At 40.2% G+C, this 21,569-nt stretch overlaps 1 protein-coding gene across 1 annotated transcript in view; it reads left to right on the top strand.

Moving 5' to 3' along the window:
* The first annotated feature begins 186 nt into the window (after nucleotides 1–186).
* The window catches only part of ctdp1 (CTD (carboxy-terminal domain, RNA polymerase II, polypeptide A) phosphatase, subunit 1), a 61,455-nt gene continuing 40,072 nt past the window's right edge, over nucleotides 187–21,569 (top strand). Inside the window, exons 1-11 of the mRNA XM_062410018.1 lie at nucleotides 187–690; nucleotides 2,037–2,120; nucleotides 3,259–3,352; nucleotides 3,647–3,775; nucleotides 4,506–4,656; nucleotides 5,757–5,847; nucleotides 5,981–6,147; nucleotides 9,153–10,205; nucleotides 13,485–13,626; nucleotides 13,771–13,995; nucleotides 16,290–16,443. Coding sequence (XP_062266002.1) covers nucleotides 395–690; nucleotides 2,037–2,120; nucleotides 3,259–3,352; nucleotides 3,647–3,775; nucleotides 4,506–4,656; nucleotides 5,757–5,847; nucleotides 5,981–6,147; nucleotides 9,153–10,205; nucleotides 13,485–13,626; nucleotides 13,771–13,995; nucleotides 16,290–16,443 — 2,586 coding nt within the window. The 5' untranslated portion in view covers nucleotides 187–394. The remainder of the gene's footprint in view (nucleotides 691–2,036; nucleotides 2,121–3,258; nucleotides 3,353–3,646; nucleotides 3,776–4,505; nucleotides 4,657–5,756; nucleotides 5,848–5,980; nucleotides 6,148–9,152; nucleotides 10,206–13,484; nucleotides 13,627–13,770; nucleotides 13,996–16,289; nucleotides 16,444–21,569) is intronic.

Genomic DNA, 21,569 nt, shown 5'->3' with positions numbered 1-21,569 from the left:
CGGTTAACTATCCCTTTAAAAAAATCCAAATCTCAAACCCTTTCAATATGTATTATTATTATCCTTATTATTGTTATTATTTTGAAAAAAGAAGACTCTGTTTTGACATACAGGCGGAAGCGCAGGGTTGACGCTCCAGCTTGCCTCACGCTGGACCGGAAGCTGTGGTGACCTGTGTCGCTGCAGTGTTGCGCTTTCATGTTTACGGGCGGGAAGAGCGAACCAAGCTGAGAGTGGGAGCTGCTGCGAGGAAGCACTTGTTTTAACTCTTAGCGTGAATGCTGCTCTGCGCATTTTAATGATTCTCGGAGGACCGGGGCATCTGGCGGATACGTTCTAAGTGGTCGCTGAAAACAAACTACGGGGATTGTTGTCGCTGGAGAGGTCGGGGCAGATGGAGGACCCTCCTGCAGGTTCTGGCGGCGGTGGCGACAGTGCGGTGGCGGAGGGCCCCGTGGTGCAGGTGGCGGACATCTGCTGGCCGAGCGCGGCTCTCCCGCTGCGGCTGCTGGAGTGGAAGGTCAAACCCGGGGCTCACATCAACGTGGACTCCGTGCTGGCTCTGTGCGCTCCCATAGCCCCGGAGAGGGCGACGGAGGCTGCCCGGCTGCCGGAGAAGAAGGTGAAATCGGACCGTGCCGGAGTAGTGAGGGAGCTGTGCTGTCAACTTGGGCAAGTCATCCCTCCCGGGTGAGTCCCTCCTCTGGCTCCCGCCACATGCTAGCCGACCTGCCCCCTCACTTGGAACAACGTGTGTTTGTTATCGCTGCTACTCTCCTCACCCGCTGTTAGCTAGCTAGCACGCTAACACCGTGCTATGTTAACGTTAGCATGTTTGCTAGCTCCTCTCCACACACGCAGCAGTTGCTCGTAGCGTCAAGTGAGTCACAAGTAAACAAGCTCACCAGCGACGTGGGCTTTCACAATGAAACCGTGGACTTATGGATACTGTGGTTCTGGACTTTTCAGTTGTTGCTGTCACTGTGAAAATCCAGCGAATCGTTAGCAGAGTTAGAATAATCGCGTAATGAGCGGTGGGTCTGATGTATTTTGAACGACTCTAATGGATAAACCTCTGCAGGCTTTTATTTTGAAGAGCATAACCACGTGCACTTCTGTCTCGTTTTGTTTGTCTTGACGCAGCCATCCCTTCGCGTGCACGAACCGTGTACTGCTTGTTGACAGGTGGACTACTGGAGGAGGCTGCTCTCATTTAGATGTGATATGATTTTCGTTTTTTCTCATCTGCAGCCACCATTTATTTACTGTCCCACCTGTTATGTTGTATGGCCCCTGTTGCCTTCAGGGGCTCCTTTGGAAATCCCTGCTGCATGTTGTGACACCCCGCAGTCTGTAATATAGTCAAATTGGACCATGTGTCAAAAGTGGTTGCAAGAACATGAGGAGATGAGGTAAAGTTTGCATCAGGGATTCTATTACAAGTAATCGATTCCCTGTAGCATTCTAGGTCAACTAGAATGCAATCTACTCGAAGTCTTCCAATTCTATGTAGTTAGTTTGCATCAGTAGTGGCAACATTTTTGTTCTAGTAACAAAGCAAATGTATGAGCTCTGCCGCCCAGTGATTTAATCACAAATGTTTAGTTGACTGAACTGGTTCTCTGAAGTTATAAGTAGATCTGGAACTAACTAATGATTGTATTGATTAGCCATCAATAGATCTATTGCTAGATAGTTGTGTAGTCTGTAGGCAGTCAAAAAGTAATTAAAATGAAAGCTCATCTTAATTCCATACTCTAAGGTTACATGATCAGTTTATAGGGGAGAAACTTAGAGAAGCACATTTATGTATTTGTAACGGTTTTTCGATTGATTCATAGATTATTTTACTAATAATTCTACTGTTTGCCAGTAAAAAGACATGTTTATAGGATGTAACGGTCAATAAACTACATTTACACTCATACCTGTGATGCCACAAAGCAAATGGGTCATTAAACATGTTGTTAATCGTGTTAAAAGTTGGAGATAATCTAGTCAATGTTTTGTCTCATGTTTCTTTTCTTTTTTCTCAGGGGTGTCATTGTCAGAATAGAAGTATGCAGCCACCCGATAGTGATGAAGGGTTTATGTGCTGAATGCGGCCAGGACCTGACACAGTAAGGAAATACACACACAGACACTTTTCTTTACTTTTATATGGAAACAAAAAAAGGTTTAGTTTTTTCCTTTTGAAGTCGAGAAAAGTGAGTGTTTGACACAGCCACATTCAGACATGCACTGAACTCTGGATTATCTCCTGACACTCTAAGAAGGGGCTGTATGCAAGAAAGCAAATGTCCGAGTGAGAGGCTGCAGACTTTCTCTGGAGTGTCACCTGCCAGCCCCCAGTAAAGACTCCTTAGAATATCAGAGTGTGCTCACCTGAGAATGCAGCAGAAGCCTTCTCAAGAGGATTCACCACGATCAAACAGGCGTGTTGATGATGTTTCTAATACTCAATGGATGCAAAACAAATTAAAAAGACTATAAATATCTCTTAGGATAAAAAAAATCTGTGCCATGCATGTAGAACATGCAGGCTAAGATGTCAGGAGAGATTGATACTTAATGTCCTTCCTCTGCCTGCTGCACCACCCCTCACCTGAATGCTCTGGGGATTTCTGTGTGGTTGTTGTTGTTCAAGTGTGAAAGACAAACTCCAGAGAAAGTCTGGACCACATTGTGCGGATATTCTAGGTTAATGATATCACCAGCTCACATGACATCTCACACACCAATATCTTTCAGTGAGACGAAGGAGGAGAATGTGGTTGAAAAACTGACAAACTGTAAAATGTTTGTGGTAGATTCTCCTTCTGGATTCTATTTTTTTCCATCATGTGGCACCAGAGATCATGTTTAGAGAGCTGAGTGTAGATGAAGTCATGAATTAAGTGTTCACACTTTAAACACACCCTCGTTGAAAATTTGATCAAGAGGTCAAATATACAGCCGGTGGTAATTTGTCTCTTAACACCTCAGAATTTAGATTGTATGCACATAGTTTGATGTGGAATACTCTTCCTGTTGATTATTGTATCTAGCGATTGACAAACAATGTGAGTTTCAGGTAGCTGAATGCTGGTCTTCAGGGAAACGCTTGCTAGAGTAGAGTCTGACTACTTCAAAAACATTACTTGTTTATGAACGCTGCTTTTCTTCTCCACTGCAACATGTTCAGGGACCTGAGAGATGCAAAACCATAAAATGCACAACTCCCACACTTCTTCTTTTCTTTCTCTTCTTCTCTCTCAGGTTGCAGGGCACGAATGGGAACCAACAAACTCCTATTTCCACAGCAACAGTATCCATGGTGCACAGTGTCCCCGAGCTGATGGTCAGTGCAGAGGTGAGTCAAGATGCTTATACCTGGAAGACGGAGAGCAGACTGAACTTCAGACTCTTTCCATTGTAAGATCTGTGTGTTTGTGTGAGACAAATCTGTCTACCAAAAGAGAGTTCCAAATTTAGTTCAATACAAACTTTATTCATACATATAAAGGCAATCATGTGCCATAGTGTGCAACCCAGGACATCTTACATTTGCTGTTAGTTGCAAAAACAATACAGAGGCCGTGAAAACATAGAGGTGGTAACTGGGATTGTCTAATATTCTGTGCATTGTCTTCATTCACTGCACCAGCAAGCAGAGCAGCTGGGCAGAGAAGACCAGCAGAGACTCCACCGGAGCAAAAAGCTGGTTCTGATGGTGGATCTGGACCAGACCCTGATCCACACCACTGAACAGCACTGCCAGCGCATGTCCAATAAGGTATTAAGTCCTCTTATCAACATCCTATAATCTCATGGCTGTGGTCGAGAGGTCACCCCTGTTAATCTTTATACTCTGCCACATTCAGTTTCATTCTGCTTTACCCGAATTTATATTTTATTGTTTATTTTACCATTAAGTGTGTAACAAACCTGGAGTTTATTGAGAAGAGTAAGTTATGTTTACTTGGCGATCAATGGTGACTTTTTATTTGTAAGAGGTAGAATGCATTAATTATTCTTACAAAAGCTGTGTCTTAATTCAGGGGCTGCATCCCTCGGAGAACGCATTATAGCTGTCCCACGAACGAGGCTATATGGGCCTCTGATGTAACCAGTCTTCAAATGCAACTTCAGAAGGATGCAGCCCCTAAAGTCCCAGCTAGTCTCTACTTCATTCTGCTGTAATGTCAGTGTTTTATCCTGAGGCTTGTTAATTGGTGTGTTCTGTGCTTGTTATGGTGCTTTCCCCAATGACATGCTTATGTCCTGTGTGATGTGGGTGGATTCAGAGTGACTCTCCTGAGTGATGTCAAACTGTTTTTACTGCACCTGCAGAGTCCCAACTCATATGTTTTCTTGTGCCCCTTTTTTCTTTATTTTCCTCAATCTTTCACTATTGTTTACCTGAAGTTGTATTTCAGAATCCGTATTTAAGAAAAGTGTCAAGTTTGCAAATCTGTGTCTCTGTGCTTGAGTGGGGCCTAGTTAAGGTTTGTTATTTTCTTTAGGGCATTTACCACTTCCAGCTTGGGCGAGGAGAGCCCATGCTCCACACACGACTACGCCCACACTGCATCGATTTCCTGGCGAAAATTGCCAAACTCTACGAGTTGCACGTCTTCACGTTCGGGAGCCGACTTTATGCACACACCATTGCAGGTAATGGTCTCATTTCTTTTCACTTTATTTGCCTACACTGATACATTGTTCCACAGAGATTTATTTGTATCAAAAACAGGGGAGGAACTAAAGATTTAGGTTGTGACTTTAAACCTCTACTTGTACTGACCATTTGTGTCCTCTAGAGGGGAGTGTCTGCTCATTACAGATGATGCTTCTCTTCTGTGATCAGTTACATGCCACAGTGATGCTAAATATTAAAATGCTTACCAAGCATGTTCCTTTTTGAATAATCGTATTTTATTTGTTCACTTCCTAAATGCCTATTATTTGCATTATCAGTATGTAGTTAGTTTCAGTAGCATGTAGCTGCCAGCTGATGAGTCTCCTCCTAAATGAAAATTCAGTTCATGACTGAAGGCTGAATTATGCTGAAGTGTGTAAATATCCTCTGTCATTTTGGTATTCAGGCTTTAATATTTCATCATACTGTATAATCGAGGCTGCCCCTGTCCAGAGCTATTCTGCCTCTACTGTATTTGATGAATGTTTAAGGCATTTTGAATTGGATTTTACTACGAGCCCTGATGCAGAGAGGTCGGTATGTTTCAGACCAGCACTCCAGCAAATGACAGCTTCTCTGTTGGTTATAGAATTCTCGCTCAGAGCGCCCTGTTGAGCCGTGGTAGATTTCAATTTCCATCAAGGTTTAATCAGAGACAGTGTATTTCTTTACAGAAAGACTTAGTGTGTCCTGAGCACCCTATTGAATCAAGATTTGAAAGGCTTTGTGGGAGAAAATTTTTGAGAAAACACATTACCATAAAAATACATTGGCTTGGTTTCGGGATTCTTGTGGATCAGATTCAGGATCACAGTTACTTTACTGAGTCAGCATCATTGTGATCTAGATTTCACTTTAAAATCAAGAACTGTAACATACAACAGTTTTAGTGGGATAAGTTATCTATTATAAATGCAGGTGTGACCGTTTCATTTATACAGGGAGAAATATACATAATATTCATGTATGTTTCAATGCATGTAAAATACAAATCTTGGACTGCAGCTGAACTGACAAATATGCACATTTAGTAGTATTCATATATTTATTCTTTATTTTTCCTTTTTTTTTTTAGGCTTTCTGGACCCTAAAAAGAATTTTTTCTCTCATCGGATCCTTTCTAGAGACGAATGCATCGATCCCTTCTCCAAGACGGGGAATCTTAGGTGAGAATGGTCTGCTGCTAAACATGACAACTAGATAACAGCGCTGCCACCAAAACAACACTACAGCCAAAGAGAGATAAATAATGGCTTGTCTGGGTTTGGAAAACTGTCTTATGCATTTCTTTCCTGACAGGAACCTTTTCCCATGTGGGGATTCGATGGTGAGCATAATCGATGACCGTGAGGACGTGTGGAAGTTTGCACCAAACCTCATCACTGTGAAGAAATACATCTACTTCCAAGGCACAGGGGATATCAATGCTCCCCCCGGATCACGGGAATCTCAGATGGCCAGGAAAGGTAACGGACTCGCACATCTTTGACAGCTCCAAGCATTTGTAGAAAAACCCTGTAAGCTTATCACAGTTTATGTAATGCAGAGGGTCAAATGTGCAACAAACAAAGTGCTGTCCAACGATTTGTTTCTAGTACCATGCACATTCCCCTTTAAAATAACAAGCAAGTCAGTCCAGTAAAGGCACTGGTATTAAGCTGCTCTTAAAATATCATAGCATTAAAACTTTTCTTATTACATCATATTTGTTGAAATTGAGCCACAGAGCTGACAGTTCTGCATCTCACTGACAACCAGCTCTGCAGTAGCATAAACCTGGACCAAATCTGCCTCATTAAAGAAAATACTTGAACATATACCTTATGGATGACACTGGATTTAAGATTTCTTCTGCTTATTTGCTTATGTATAATATATATCATATGTTGCACTATTTATGTATAATAAGTGCACTACTGGTTCCCACTCTTCTCAGGATGCATGTTAATACCAGTTCTGAACTGGGCCTCTTTAAAATTCCTTTGTCATAACATTTTATTTCCTAGAAAAATCCCCTAGGCAAGATAGCCATCCACACTGCATCCATGTCCATTCAGTCCCCTAAATACACATTACGAGCATCCACACCTCTGTAAACAATGTGCATCATTGTGAATCAAAAGCATGTGTCACTGGACAAAGGTAGATCATCTTAAGAGGTTCCAATACTTTCACATCTTTACCTCCTTCTGTGCCTTGAAGGTCTCTCACAAAGGGAATCCCCGGAGCAACAGTGATACTCACTTCCTTATCAAAGCAGGAGACATGCTGCTTGGAGCCGGCATGTTTCTATCTCCTTGGGGGCTGTTGTAGAAACCCCCTCCTCATTTACACCCACTCACCCACTCACATTAATTTGCTGATAACTCCATGTTACAACAGCAGCCAGGCTCAGCAATGGCTCTTACACTGTTGATAAATTCAAAGGGTAAAACACAAACTTCCCCTGTGGTTGAAGTATGTGTGGAGCCCTATATTATATGTATATCACAAATCATAAACCAGAGACACAGCTTAACTGATTTTAATGCTGCATGTCAGAAAGATTTACACCAATAAATATATAAACTCTTCATAGGGCATTTTCCCCAAGGCATTGCAGCTTGGCAAGTCAAATATTTATTTATCTACACATGCTCTATAAATCTCAAACAGATGACAAACATACCCTAATTCACATAAAGGGCTTTATTAAATCAACAAAGCTCTTGGTGGCAGCTGGTGAATTTTGTATTATCACTATTTCCTTTTGTATATTTTTTTGACAAATACATTGTAAAATTAAATTGTTTTGTCTATAGCACCTGGGGCATTACATATGATGAGTGTTCAGTATGCACTTATCTCCAAAAGTAAATCATAACCATAACACATAGTGTAATAATTTGTAGAGGTGAAAAAAACCTGCAGAGATGAATGGTTATTCTGTGTGAGTTGATTATTGCAAGCGATCCCTGTCAAAGAATTGATTAGTGCAGCTTTAAAGGTCCGGAGTGTAAAGTCGTTTTAAGACATGACCTCCGGGAAAAATGTGAATAATTGGCTATTGAGTTTAACCAGAGTTGTCTTTCACACATGCACATCACAGCAGGAGGTTATTTAACTCCACCCATAACAACATTGGTTGTCAGTCATCATCGATGGACCAGCTCACCTATAATAGCGAACTTGACAGAGGCAGGACCTTTCCTGTGACTGGGCAGGGAGAGCAGCAGAATACTGACAATTTGCTTTCAAGATTTTGACCCTTGTTTGATATACCTGGCAATTTTCTTTTAATTTAATTGAAATGTGTTTGTGTCACTGTGTGTGTGTATATATTTGTACCATTATCTTTGTAAGGAACATCTTAAATGTAGACTATTACGGAGTGAGGACATTTTGCCACAACTCTCTGACTGACCCACTTTCAATGGGCTCTTTGAAGCTTGTAACGCACTTTCATGGTTAGAATCAGGGTTAGGTTGGGGTTAAACCGCAGCACTGGGAATGAGTGCTGCGAGGGGCACACATGGACCTTGAGTGTTGAAGACACATGAGAATCCCTCATTGAATCCATAATTGATGGGGATTGCATTATGCCAATACAGATTCAATGCCGATTTCAGATGCGCTAGTTTCTGTCGGTTAATATAATACTGATTTCAGAAAGGTCATATTTGACTTTGATCATCCTTACCTAACACTGTCAAAATCATGTTGTGATGTGAAACATTATATCACACACACTACTAGGGGTGGAATCTCTGGGCACCCCACGATTAGCTTCGATTGTGATTCAGAGGGCTACGATTCACTCATAAAATGATTATCGTGCTTCTTTTGCAAAAATGAAGAAAAAAAATAAATATATATATTATCTCGTTGTGTGATAATCTAATATTAAATTTAAACTTCAGTACTGTTCAGGTCCTAATAACTTCTGATTAGTATCTGTTAGCGATCAGTGGGAGAGTGGAGGGAGACCAGGAGACTCTGACACGGTTAAGGTTGAAAAAAACTTTAATAAGCGTTTCCGCAAAGGAAAATCAGAGCCCAGAGCAGCTTCCGGAGCTAAAATCAGGGTTATACCTTGGGTAGAATGTAATAATGTCATATGTAAGGAAGGTTTTCATGGACCCAATGCTCAAGCTTTTCTCTTGGAGCATTACTTGAAACCATCATTGCAAGTTTAAAGTAATGCATTTAAAACATAGCAGAGGACCAGAGTACAAAACTTCTTACAGGCGCTAAGAATTTCAAATAAGCGTTAGTTATCTACTGAAATGTGTGAGCCTCTGTTACAATAATTTTCTAAATAATGTTATAGTATTATGCAAAGCAGTATATGGACGATAAACATCCACTGGTTGCTGTAGATGATCTGGTTTGTCTGATTGACCAGAGTCCTTTAATTTTAGTTTATCTTACAAACTGTTTCCATACCGGAGGTGAGACGATTCTGATTCACTTTCATGTCTTGTAACTGCAGGAGGTCCCTCAAGTCGACCAGCGGAGAGCACAGAATCAGCAGGGACGCTTGGCACAGAAGAGCATAATAATGGCCTCAGGAAAAGGCCAAAGGACCAGAATCTGTCTGGAAAGGATGAGCCCACAATATCTCAGTCTTCTCAGGAAGTACCAACAAATGCACAGACTCAGCCCACAGGGGGTGTGGAGGATGTGTCGGGACAAAGTAAAGAGTCAGTGACTGAGTCAGTGACTGAGGCGCTGCCTGAGGCAGGGTCGAAAGAAGCTCAGGAAGCAGATAGAACAAATGTAAAGGAAGATGACAGCAAGAGGACGCAAGAGGCACAGGAAGGGGCAAACTCATCAGCCCCCAGCCACGACTCCAATAACCTGGACTTTGACCTGTCAAGTGACAGTGACAATGACTCTATTACAGACAAACCTCCCTCCTCTGATGGTGATAGTGAAGAGAAGTCTTGCCAAACAAAAAAGAAACCAGAACCGGAAGGTGTTACGCAAGATCCCAGTGATGGGGAAGGGGCCAAAGGAAACAGTAAAGGTGAGGGAGAAATAGACAACAGTTCAGATGTAGCAGAACCTTCAGGAGTTCTTCTTCCAGACCCAGAGCTCGGAAATGGCTGCTCAGACAGGACAGAGCCAGAAACAGAGTCCCAGAATAGTGAACAATCTGGGGTCACCATGGGGGAGGAACTGCTAGACCAGAGTATGGAAGACGAGGAGGAAGAAGAAATAGATATTGACCAGGATGATCACCTGATCTACCTGGAGGAAGTGTTAGAAAGGGTTCATGCTGAGTACTATAGCCGCTACGAGGCGTTCCTGAGGAAGGATGCCCCGGAAACCCCAGACATCCGCAAGATTGTCCCAGAGCTGAAAGGAAAAACACTGGAGGGAACGACGATAGTGTTCAGTGGTCTGTACCCGACCAACTACCCCATGGAGAGGACTCGTGAGTTCTACCATGCCAAGGCACTGGGGGCCAAAATTGGCAAGAATCTGTCTCTCAACTCCCAAGATCCCAATCGGACAACACATCTCATCGCAGCAAGAGCTGGTATGTACAAATGCATCAATGTTTCTAAAACTTCCAAGGTATTGTTCTCAAAGTAGTTATAGTTTATAGAACAAGTCTAAACACAATAGAATCACCTGCAGTGGCTTTTCTATTCTTCTGCTGAATAAAGTCAAGGTATTTTGTTAGCAAAAGCTTGATGGAAAACATTTGTCATGCTTTGCTAATGAGGATAGAATTAATCTCTTTATGCTGACTTAATTATTGGCAGACTTCTGTGCCTGAGACTTTTTTCTGAGCAGACAGACAATTGAGATAGAGCACACTGTCATCCCAATTAATGTATCTCATGTTCTAATTGCACTTCTACTAATTTAGAGCCCCGGGTGAAGATTTAAGTTTTTAAACATGTTGACTTGTCCACCTGGTCCTTTTATTAAGTGATAAAAGACATGGTTTTAGCAAAAATAAGCAGTCAATGGTTGGAGCTCAGTAGCTGGAAAAGGCTCCTCAATAGTACGGGTGAGCTGAGAGGATGGGGAGTAGGGGCCGGGCCATATTAGAACATACATAGGTTCTTGTCATGAAATGGGGAAGGAAGGTGTAGAGTTACTTGAATATCCAATAGCATGAACAAAATACATTATATTGAGACTTTTTGCTGTAGGACATGCATGCCATTTTCTGTCAATCCCTTGTGCGGACTCCGCCGCTACCAATGAAATATAATGTGGAAAGAGGTAATTACTGAATGTGAATGCTAGAGCTGGAAGTCATTTAGTTGATTAGGTTATTAACATAATTATCATCAGCTACAATTTTCAGCTTCTCACGTGGCTGCACTCATACATTTTTGACTTTTGGTCTGACAAAGCAAAAACGCACATTATTTGAATCAAAAATATAATTGTAGCCCCAGTGTATACAGGACCATTGAAGAAAAGCTGAAAAAAAAATCTAAAACAGAATCATACTTGTCTTTCATTTAAATCTTAAGGATTTTAACTTAAATTGTGGTTGAGTCAAAAACCAGCAAGCTGTGGATCTGGACCCCTGCGATCTAGTGGCTATAAATTGATTCATATTTTAAATAAGAATGCTTTTTTAGCATAGTTCCTTGTGACAGCTCCGTCTCTGTAATTAGTTATTAATTTCAGTGACAAAGATCACTTCATCTGACATTAGAGAACCGCATGAACGCTTCAGGTGTTTACATGCATTTAAGCCTCAAATTGTAAAATAACTTGCTCGTACACCTTTGTAATTTTGAAGCTTAAGCTAATGTACTGCTTTGATGAAGCCATTCCATCATGGGTCACTTTTTTACTCAGCACCCTTGGGCCTTAATGAACTGTCATCACCTTTTGCTTTCATCTTCAGAAATGTCTCCAACATCTGCATGCATTTTCTGTCCACTACACATAGACAATAAAACATATAACTCTTCTTTAAAACACTTAAAATGTTAAAGCAGCCTCTAACAAAGAAATTGCTATTATATTTGAAAAGCAGTGGATTCACAACTGTGTTGCTACCAATCCTGTTCAGCTTCTGAAAACAAAGACACAAAGTGGCATAATTTTCCTTGGAACCAGTGGCCGTTGAACAGCACTTGACCATCACTCACCTTGTGCATCAGGGGAGAAAAATCAGCCATAGGTGGAATCATTGCAATATGAGCAATCAGTCACTTAGATGGGAAATTGCAACAGAAAACTCCTGTTTTGTTGCCAGACAAGTAGAAATGACCAATATTCATCATTGAGTTCAGCTAGATGTGAAGTTTTGTCAGAAAATTAAGAGAAAATTAACCAAACATGAACGGAACCCGATAGGCATTGGTTTTTTTGTGTCCCAATCAGATCAAAGGGTCCAACGTGTTCCCCGATTGAAGGCACATACAGCATACAAGAAATCAAGTAACCAATCACCGTGACCTGACATGGATGATATATAATTTGTGACGGTCCCTACAGGCTCAAAGGCAATTCATTACTCACTATCAACCAGCTCCTCTATATCTGGAAGCTAAACCTATGGTTTTTTTAAGGAGAACTGGACATCATATTTTAGGATGGCTCCTCTGTCATTCCCCTGACTAAATAAATAATCATACAGTTCTTGACATTCCAAAATGTATTCGACCAAATTGATCAAAGTATAGTAATTGAGTAATTTTGTAGGTTAATGACACTCAGTAAGTGCTAGGCTCCAGTGCTGTTCCCTGGGGCTTGATTTATATCCTTAACCTGCCTTACACATCTAATAATTGGGGACTTTTAAGACTTCTAAAACATAGTTGTACATGTGAGGTATCTGAAATATTAACAATCACTGTTGCAGTCAAATATGAAACAAACACATAAGTTTTGTCACAGAATGAAACATGGAAAAATAAGTGATTGGACCTAAACTCATGTGGTTGAAGACAAGTAAGGTTTTGCCAAACAGCTTCAATACTTCTGACATTCTCATTAGCCCTAGCAGCACCTTTTGTTTACTGCCAATTGGAAAATGCTAGTATGCTTACTTGCTTAAGTTACATGTTGATCATTGCAAATGTTGTACCTGCTAAACGTCAGCATGTTAGCATTGTCACACTGATGATTAGTATTTAGCTCATAGCATGACTGAGCCTAAAGTACAGCCTCACAGAGTTGCTAGAATGACTGAATTATATTATGCTGTTTTCTTTAGCAATGTAGTTAAATTGTAATGGAATAATGAAATCAGTTTATCATAATGCATAAGTTAGCTTTGCTGCCTAAGGTGAAGAAAAATAATTAAAATGGAAGAGTAGACATCGCTTTTTCCAGTTTTCCAGTTGATGACACACAGCGAAATACTAAGCAGGCGCTCTGCATACTTTACACCAGCTGAACTGAAAATGTGCTTGAACAGTGAGAGTCAATATCTGAAAAAGCATTTGATTGTTAGCCATCCATGACTAAAATGAATCGGAGTTAATGAGCCTCTACACCCAAAGATTAAATTTGGAGTCTTTGTGTCTAACATCGATATGTGTTATTCAAGCAGAAACACGCCCCTCTTGATGTCCCTCAAACAAACAGCGCCTTTTCGATTACTTAGTCAACTTTTGAGTTAGCAGAAAAGGGAAAGAGCATTCGCTCCAAAAGACAAATCGACCTTGTTATCTTTTCTAATAATATTGACCAGGAAATTATTTCCCCCTTTTGCTTCCAGGATAGAACGTCTATACATTGATCCGAATTATTCAGCAGTCCCGGTGGGAGTGTATTTTGTAAACGCTTTGGATTGTATTGTCAAAACCTTTTCCCAATTTTGACTCCTGTTCCACAGGCACAGAGAAGGTTCGTCGGGCACAGGACTGCAACCACCTCCATGTTGTCAATCCCGACTGGCTGTGGAGCTGTCTCGAGCGCTGGGAGAGGGTGGAGGAGCAGCTGTACCCACTAAAGGAAGACTGCTCTAAGATGCCAAGGTAAAAGAGCTGTCTAATGAGCCATGGTCTTACAAGCCTCCCCAAACCTAATAGATGTTAACTATTATTAATGACATATGAAGTCCATTTATCAAAATCTCACTTGAAGATGATCCTTACAATCTGATTTGTTTTGTGTGAAAGGAGCAACAGTCCAGCAGCCTTTCCTGACAATCAGGGCACCCTGCAGAGGCCACTGTTCCAGCCAGCTCCCATCTACCACAGACCTCCACCTCCAGAGCTCGAGGTTCGGATCTACGATCCCGTCACGGGGAAGCTGATCCGCAGGGGCCCTCAGGTGTCACAACAGCAACCCTACCTCCAGGCTTCAGGGTCAATGCTCTCCGATCACCAACAGTCTTGTCTCAGGTACTGCAAGAAATAAATCTCAATTGTGCATTATGAGAAAGCAGTGAATGAAAGTGTATCAAACAGAGATATGGAACCTACAAAATATGATTAGCTAGAAGAGACAGTAATAAACTTGATTAAATCCATGTCATTATTTACAGTAGGATGACTTCAAATGAAAAAAATATTTCTGAGGAAGTATTTTTGCTTTTTCGTCTGATGATGGAGAAATAATTACTGTTGACTTACAATCATGTGTAATATTGAACAATGTGTTGATAAATCTTCTGATCCACTACATCAAATCCTTTACTTTTTATGTTCATTTATCGAATCAAGGAATCTTTGTTGAATTAAAATGAAGCAAAAAGGAAAACAATTCTTCTCATCCATAAAAATCCTAAATGGTATGTATCAGACAGGATCCTGTCGAACAATGACTCTGGCTTTCCAGTGATCTGATTGGTCACTAGCTATAACCTCAACCTGCTCTGGGTAAGGTTAGCAACTCTGCATAAGTTACCATGGGGATTGACCCCTTTAAGAAATAAAGTGGCTTTATAACAGGGACATCCCAGAGTGAAACCTTTCCATCAACTCCCTCTGTCACATCCCTTTCACCTTGGACATTATTATAGTAACAATGTATAAAAGTGAAGGTTATGCTTCTGATGTCTTTTCTGTTTTATTATTTACTGCAGATTTGCACATAACAGATCTTATATGAATGGATTTGTCCTCTGAGCCTCATTTCTATCCTCAATTCTCTGTATACGTAGACAGCTGTTAATGTAGTGCTACCTTACTGTATAAATTACCCCCAGTGGAGACATACAGCCTCTTCTGCTTCGAACTGAGGCACAATAAAGTGCCCAACAAACCTGTGGGGACTTTTTTGGGCTCCTCCAACAAACCTTTAACTGTATGGATTGTTTGGTGGCAGGGGAAGGCAGACAGTGTGTAGTTTGTTGCTCCCAGATGAGCCTCTGAATTAGTTTGGAGCATCTTTTAATCTGCAGATTGGGCCTTTAAAACAGCACAATAAAATCCAGGCTACATTTCACTACTTAGGGCTGTAACGATGTATATTACTTATCCTACAAATGTTTTCATATTCATCCAGTTACAATAATGAAATGCTAGATAACAGAATAGTTATCAGTTTTGTGATCTTCCACTCCAGCATTCATTGGTGATAGCTAATGCGAATGAAGAGTGTACTTTGCAGCAGAGAGGCTGTGGCCTGACTGTTTTACACTACATAAACTTAACATCTCTTGACTGGACAGTCACGCAAGATTAAAATGTTTTGAATTTATTATATCTGTGATGATACGCTGTAATTAATAATCTCAAGCATGAAACCGGCCCACTTTATAAATGGCTTGGATGCAATGTGGAGGCTAAGGGAGATTCATAAACTTGAATTTTAATTTAATTTAATTGTAATCATCAAAGAAAGTCTGTTCAATTAAGCACAAGGCAAAGTATAGACATATCCTCTTCCCACTTACATAAGATTTGCATCTAATGGTTATTTTTTAATAAGGAGAAAGTCTTTGCAACTCCCGTTATCGCTCCCTAGATAAGCATTCCGTCCTTCACCCGGCAATCTACATCTGCAAATTGTTGTGAAAAATTTGCTGATTATATACAGTGTTTGCAAATGAATGTGTTTCCCTAATGATTCCTGTGAAGAGTGCTGTAAAACAAGACTTCATTTCAAAGCAGGACAAGCAAAACAGGAGATGAAAAATAATAAAAACAGTAATTATCCCTTATTTCTAATGTGTGAACATTATTTGTTAATACTGATTGTATAGATGGAGGATAAAATAGTTGTCCCCAACTTTCTATTGAACTAGCTATCTAGCAAGTCCATATTTGTATTTGCATGGAGTTAGCATTCATAGTGCTTTTTTCTCTTGTATATCAGGCACTTGTGGCGCTGCCATCTCTATAAAAAAAAAACTTTAATCATTATCAAATAATGAACTGATAATCATCTACTTGAGGGATATCTTGGTTTTCTGGTAGTATAGCTATAAACATGTTGTATACGTGCATTTGGGCATATTGATATATATATTCATTTTTTCTTTATGGTTGTGTATGTATATGTGTTGAAGTTTTGTCTTCATATTTAGTCCTATTAGGTTATGGATGTGTTATTTTTATTTTTATCATCACTATTCCATGCCAATTTGATATACCCCTTTGTGACTAAACATTTGTGAAGATTTTGTCTGTTGTGAAACAAAACAATAAACTACTTCATCAGTGTTCTTGTTTTTTGTTTTATTTCACCCCAGGGGAACTTCAAAGGATCAGCAGGATGATGCAGCGGGGCCCAGCCAAGACAACGAGCAGCCTGGGCCGTCTCGTAGAAAACGACAGCCGAGCATGTCAGAATCTATGCCTCTATACACACTTTGCAAGGCGGATCTAGAGAGCATGGATAAAGAGGTAAGATATGAGAAAACTCTTCTTTGGCTCATCTGATTCATTTGAGAGCCAAAGAAAGAAGGCTTACAAGAGTACCAATAGAAATGTCCCATTAGGCAGGAAAAGCCCTCATGTGACCAAGACTTAGTAGTTTTAGTGAATTTGCTTGTTGTAATTTACTTGATTGACTGTAAAAATGTTAAATACAGACAAAAAGAACGAATATTCAGCAGTCAATGAAGTCAAAAACTCTTTTCTCAGCAGTTTTCAATGAACCTCACAGTAGGAGATTTCTCTAATATTATTGCCAAACCGTGCTGCTTCCCTTACTCAACCAAGCTTTGTTGATGGTACCAGAACCAACTTCAGTTTCAGAAGACTTTCTGTGTTAACTTTTAGTCATTTGATGCTCTTGCATAATGGAGTCTTTGTTGTTTTGACTTCTCTTTCACTCCTTCTTTCCTGTTGCTTTTATGATCTAATAAGAGCTGTGAGGTCTGCCACCTTTTTCAGTGCTGTTTGAGCTGTAATTAAGTATTTATTTAAAGACTCAGCACTTCTGTACTCCCTCCAAACTGAAAGTCATTGACTAGCAAACCAATAGAGGGTTAGCGGCTCAATAATAATAACTCTTTGTATCGCAGCTTTCATGCAAATATCCAGCCCAAAGCTTTTTTCAAAACTCTAAACAAATAAACTGTAGCTGTAAAAATAAAATAAACTGAAAAGTAATTTCCAAAAGTTAAAAAGTATGAACCAATTTTGTAGACTCACATTGAGAGGCATGATATTTTAAATTTCTTTGCAAAAAAATACTAATGGAGTTTGCTGATCTGAGATCACGGAGATAGTATTAGTCCCATAAGACAAAAAGCAGTTTTATTAGATTTTTTGTTGGGCAGTAGAACACATATGTCAACACTTACCAACACTTCTATGGTGAATCAGAATCATACAATTATGTATCATCTGCATTACAGTGAAAATGTTGACATCACAGGAATGGATGGATAAAGGAAAAAGAACAGGACCTATAATCCTTCTTTGTATATATTTATATATCAGCATGGTTTTTGTGGAAAGGATTTTCATGTGAGGTTTTCGCAGCCTTAAGGCCAAATTATAGTCGGGTTGCACTCAAGCACGCATGCACGCAAGACACGCAACACGCCCCTTTCGTGCCCTCTGGTGGCTTGCTTGCGTCCGCCAATTTTTCTAATTACACGACAAAGCGACGCGAGCCTCACACAGCCCGAAAGGCTTGTGATTGGTCTGCTTACTACAGCCCGTCCGGAGTCTAGTTTCCGGTTTCATGCCCCACAATACGCGGAAATCACGGAAGATTTAGAAGAACGAATATGGACCAAATAGATGAGCACTTGGCAGAAGAGATCCGAAAGTATGACCACTTGTATAACCCGTCACTGACTGGCCGATTTGTCTGCCAGAAATAGGCTATGAGGAGCCGGAGTGGCGATGTAAATAAACAGTCGACGAAGTAGAAGACGTTTCTTCTTTGTGTGTTTTGTTTTCGAAAAAAAACGTTACTCCGCCTAGTGTTCTGGCGGTGAATTGCGTTGCAACATTCACAGCACATTAGAGAAGTATAAACCAAAACGAGTCCGTCGATGCAACTGCGTGGCCTTCCGCGGTTGCAGTCGCAGGACTATAATTCAGCCTTTAGGTTGTATTTGTGACATTTCAGCTTCACTGCCCCCTAGTAGGCAGAATGGTGGTGCAGTGGTTAGCAAATTCCCTTCACATCAAGAGCGTTCACAGCCTTTGTGGTTTTCGCATGTTTTCCCTGTGTGTGTTTTCTGCAGGGACGTCAGCATGCAGATTGGGGTTAGGCTATTTGAAGACGCTTGATTGACTGTAGGTGTGAATTGGGGTGAATGGTTGTTTGTCACTGTATGTAACCCTGCGATTCGCTGTTAACCTATCAAGTGTGTATACCCAGCCTCTCAACCAATGTCAACACTGATAGGCTCCAGCCAACCCGCTGACTCTAATAACATAGAGACAATGAATGGATAGCTTTCTGTGCCTTTGTGCAGATTTATGTTATCTAGTCTTGCTATTTGTTGGTAAAACTTCAGGAAAAGTAGGTTTGATAGAATTTATCTCACGTTCTTGTCATGTACGAATGAGATGGTTGATTGTTCTGAATCGAAATAGCATTTTGATCCACTTCATTATGCAGCCATTGTAGACAGCGTTTGGCTGATTTGGATCACTACGTAAAGTGAATCAATAGACAGCTTTGAAAACATCATACTTTGACGTACTGCTCCATACGTTTTCATCTATTCGGATCTTGAGCAAACGTTATATAGCTATCATGTCCGCCTACGTGTTACATTCTATATAATGGGCCATTCTTGTGAGGCTGGTGAAGTGATTACTAATGTCTGAGAGCTCTGCACCTCCTGCTTGGATAATGCTCTTTAATAGAGGCTGAATTTTGCTCATGCTTCAGCAGGGGGAAAATGTGCAAAGTGGATCTTGAGATCTGCCAAGAGCCTCTCGGCAGTTGATTGTTCTAAAGAAAAACGATTCCATGTTCACATGGGACATGACATGTGACAAACTATAGGTTCAATTGTTGGGTAGTGGTAATTAGCAGGGGGGGAAATGTGCAAAGTGGCTTATTATCCAAATATCTATGTGTAAAGTGCCTTGAGATAAAGAATGTTCACGCTATACAAATAAAATAGAATTGAATAGGTGATGAAAGTGTATAATGTTGAAAATCCCCTCAACTCTGTGAATCTTGTTGGAGTTCTTTGTTTTGTTTTTCCGAAATCAATAAGATGCTTTTGTTTGATAGTTTAAAAAGAAAATACTCTTGATGTTTTCCGTTGTGGAATGTGTTTATGCTAAGATGGCATAGAACATAATGTAAGTGGATGAGTCGAGGCATCAGTCAAGAAGACAGAGAAAACTCTTTGAAGTTGTAATTGCCTGGTTTGGAAATCTGATGTTTTCTCTCCCAACGGTGAACAAAGACATTTAATCATTTAGGTAAAACATGACGCTCATGTATTTAGGACATGAGTTTGATGTAGAATAGCCGAACTGGCACGATAGGCACCAGTGTGCAGGGGAGTGAATGATACATTTGTCCTGTTTGTAGATGAGGCAAAATTAAGAAAGGATATTTGTTGAGTGTTTCTAAAAATACAAAATATTAGTATGAAAAAGAATGACCCAACAAACCACAAGCCCCTGAGCTGTCAACAGCCATAACACAGTAAGGAATAACATATCGTTCTTTACACCAAAGTTCTCTCCAGGTTGTGTGTACCCTTAAACCATTTGGTCCGACGTAGGTAATATATCTTGCAAGGAAGTAGGACTTTAGTTTAACTTTATGATCTGGATGTCAGTGGGATTGGTCATGCATTAACAGACAAACTGGCTCCAGTTACTGTGGTGCCAAACAGACTGCGATGTTAACTCAGTATAATTTTGAAATTAAGTAACTCTGTAGATGCAGGCAACAGCTCTGTCTAACTGCTGTGCATGCGTTTCTGGGAACGGACGTTTTACTCCTTTTTTCCCCCGCTACACCAAAGTGCTCGAAGATGGTGCAGGGCTGCATCACAAATCGAGAATTAGTGGCCTGAAATACCGCCTGAGCCAAGAGCTATTTAACATTTCCCTTAATATTTAACATCTATATCTCGGAGCTCTAAATGCAATGTCTGATAGAGTCTTCTTGAGGATTAGGTTGAGGCATAATCTATTGATTGAAAAAAAAATGATTTGTCTAATAAATAAAGGTTTCTGTTGCTGCACATGTCAAGGCTTCTGCTCTTGAATGGTGTATTTGCAGGTTCATAATGATGAATGGGCAGGTTTATTAGTTATAATTCAGAGGTAGATAAAGGCAGACCTCTCAATGCTAGCTACCTTTAGATACCTATACCTAATGAGGCTGCATGATTTGGTGCTGCCTTCTTTTGGCTTCCATTAAGTCCTTGAAATAAAGATTATATTATTGTTCTGCAATGAAAAGCTGGTTATTCGAATTAAAAGATGTATATATATAAAAAAGTTCTTCTTGATAAATTATCTGCATTTGTTCCTATCAGACATCATGATTACTGCAGCAGGAAGCACACTTGAAAGAGTTTTTTATCATTAATTTTGAAGTGGTACATTATGTCAGTGGTTGGGTCCTCTCAGCTGGGATGATTGCACTGAAACGTGTTTTGTCTGTTTCCTTTCTTGGATAATGGGGGATTTGCAATGCAGAGAATGTGCCACTTGGAAAACATATTTTTCTTGATTATTTTAATAAAATGTTAGCAATGTGTTATGATCTTAATAAATTGCTAGCTTGACCTTGCTTACCACGTTATTCATTGAAATGTGCTGGGACTTTTTAATAGAGAAGCGCAGGATTAAGATGGATCTCAATTTGATTTGTCAAAGCCAGTAATATGTTTATTTTAAGCAGACATTAAAGAGGTCTTCCAACTGTAAGGGCTGGCCTCTTATTAAGATGGCCATGAAGAAGCTTAGAATTGATTTCACTAATGAAGAAATTAATTATCTGTCAACTCCTCCAGGGACATGATCTATTTACCCAATATACTTTCTCTCAGTACAGGTGCCAGAACTAATGTATAAGAACAGGCAGTCTTGTTTATCTCACCTTGGCTGGGCCTTTTTTTTGTTGCTCTAAAGCACTTTGCTTTATGTTTTTATTAGTCACTGCTGTTGTGCAATAAAACACTGTTATTGTTTCATGGCCTTAATATATATTATAATCTTACTCAAAGGCCAATTTCTTGCTAATACAGCTCGATTGCTGTTTAATACCAATTTGATGAATGAAGTGTTCAGTGCTCACACACTGTTATTGTTCCAAAAAATCCAACAGCATTTGCTGTGTAAATGGGACCTTTTGATGGCTCAAGCATTATGCTTAATGAAGTTCACTGTTGAGCAGGGATGATTTGCACCCATCAGGTGGTTCTTGTGGAAATGAAGCCCAGCCCATTGGTTCAGGCAGGGCTCATTTCTTCAGTTTTGAAAACTAAAAAGGACTTTAAAGAATGTAATACATCAACAATGAAAACCCATTCAGAGGGCAAGATGGTGCAACTGGAAATATCAGATAGATTATACCCAGTACT

Source organism: Platichthys flesus, chromosome 17 (assembly GCF_949316205.1).
Source record: "Platichthys flesus chromosome 17, fPlaFle2.1, whole genome shotgun sequence".
NCBI lineage: Eukaryota > Metazoa > Chordata > Actinopteri > Pleuronectiformes > Pleuronectidae > Platichthys > Platichthys flesus.
The sequence above is the reverse complement of the archived record's forward strand: the minus strand, read 5'-3'. Positions and strand labels throughout refer to the sequence as shown.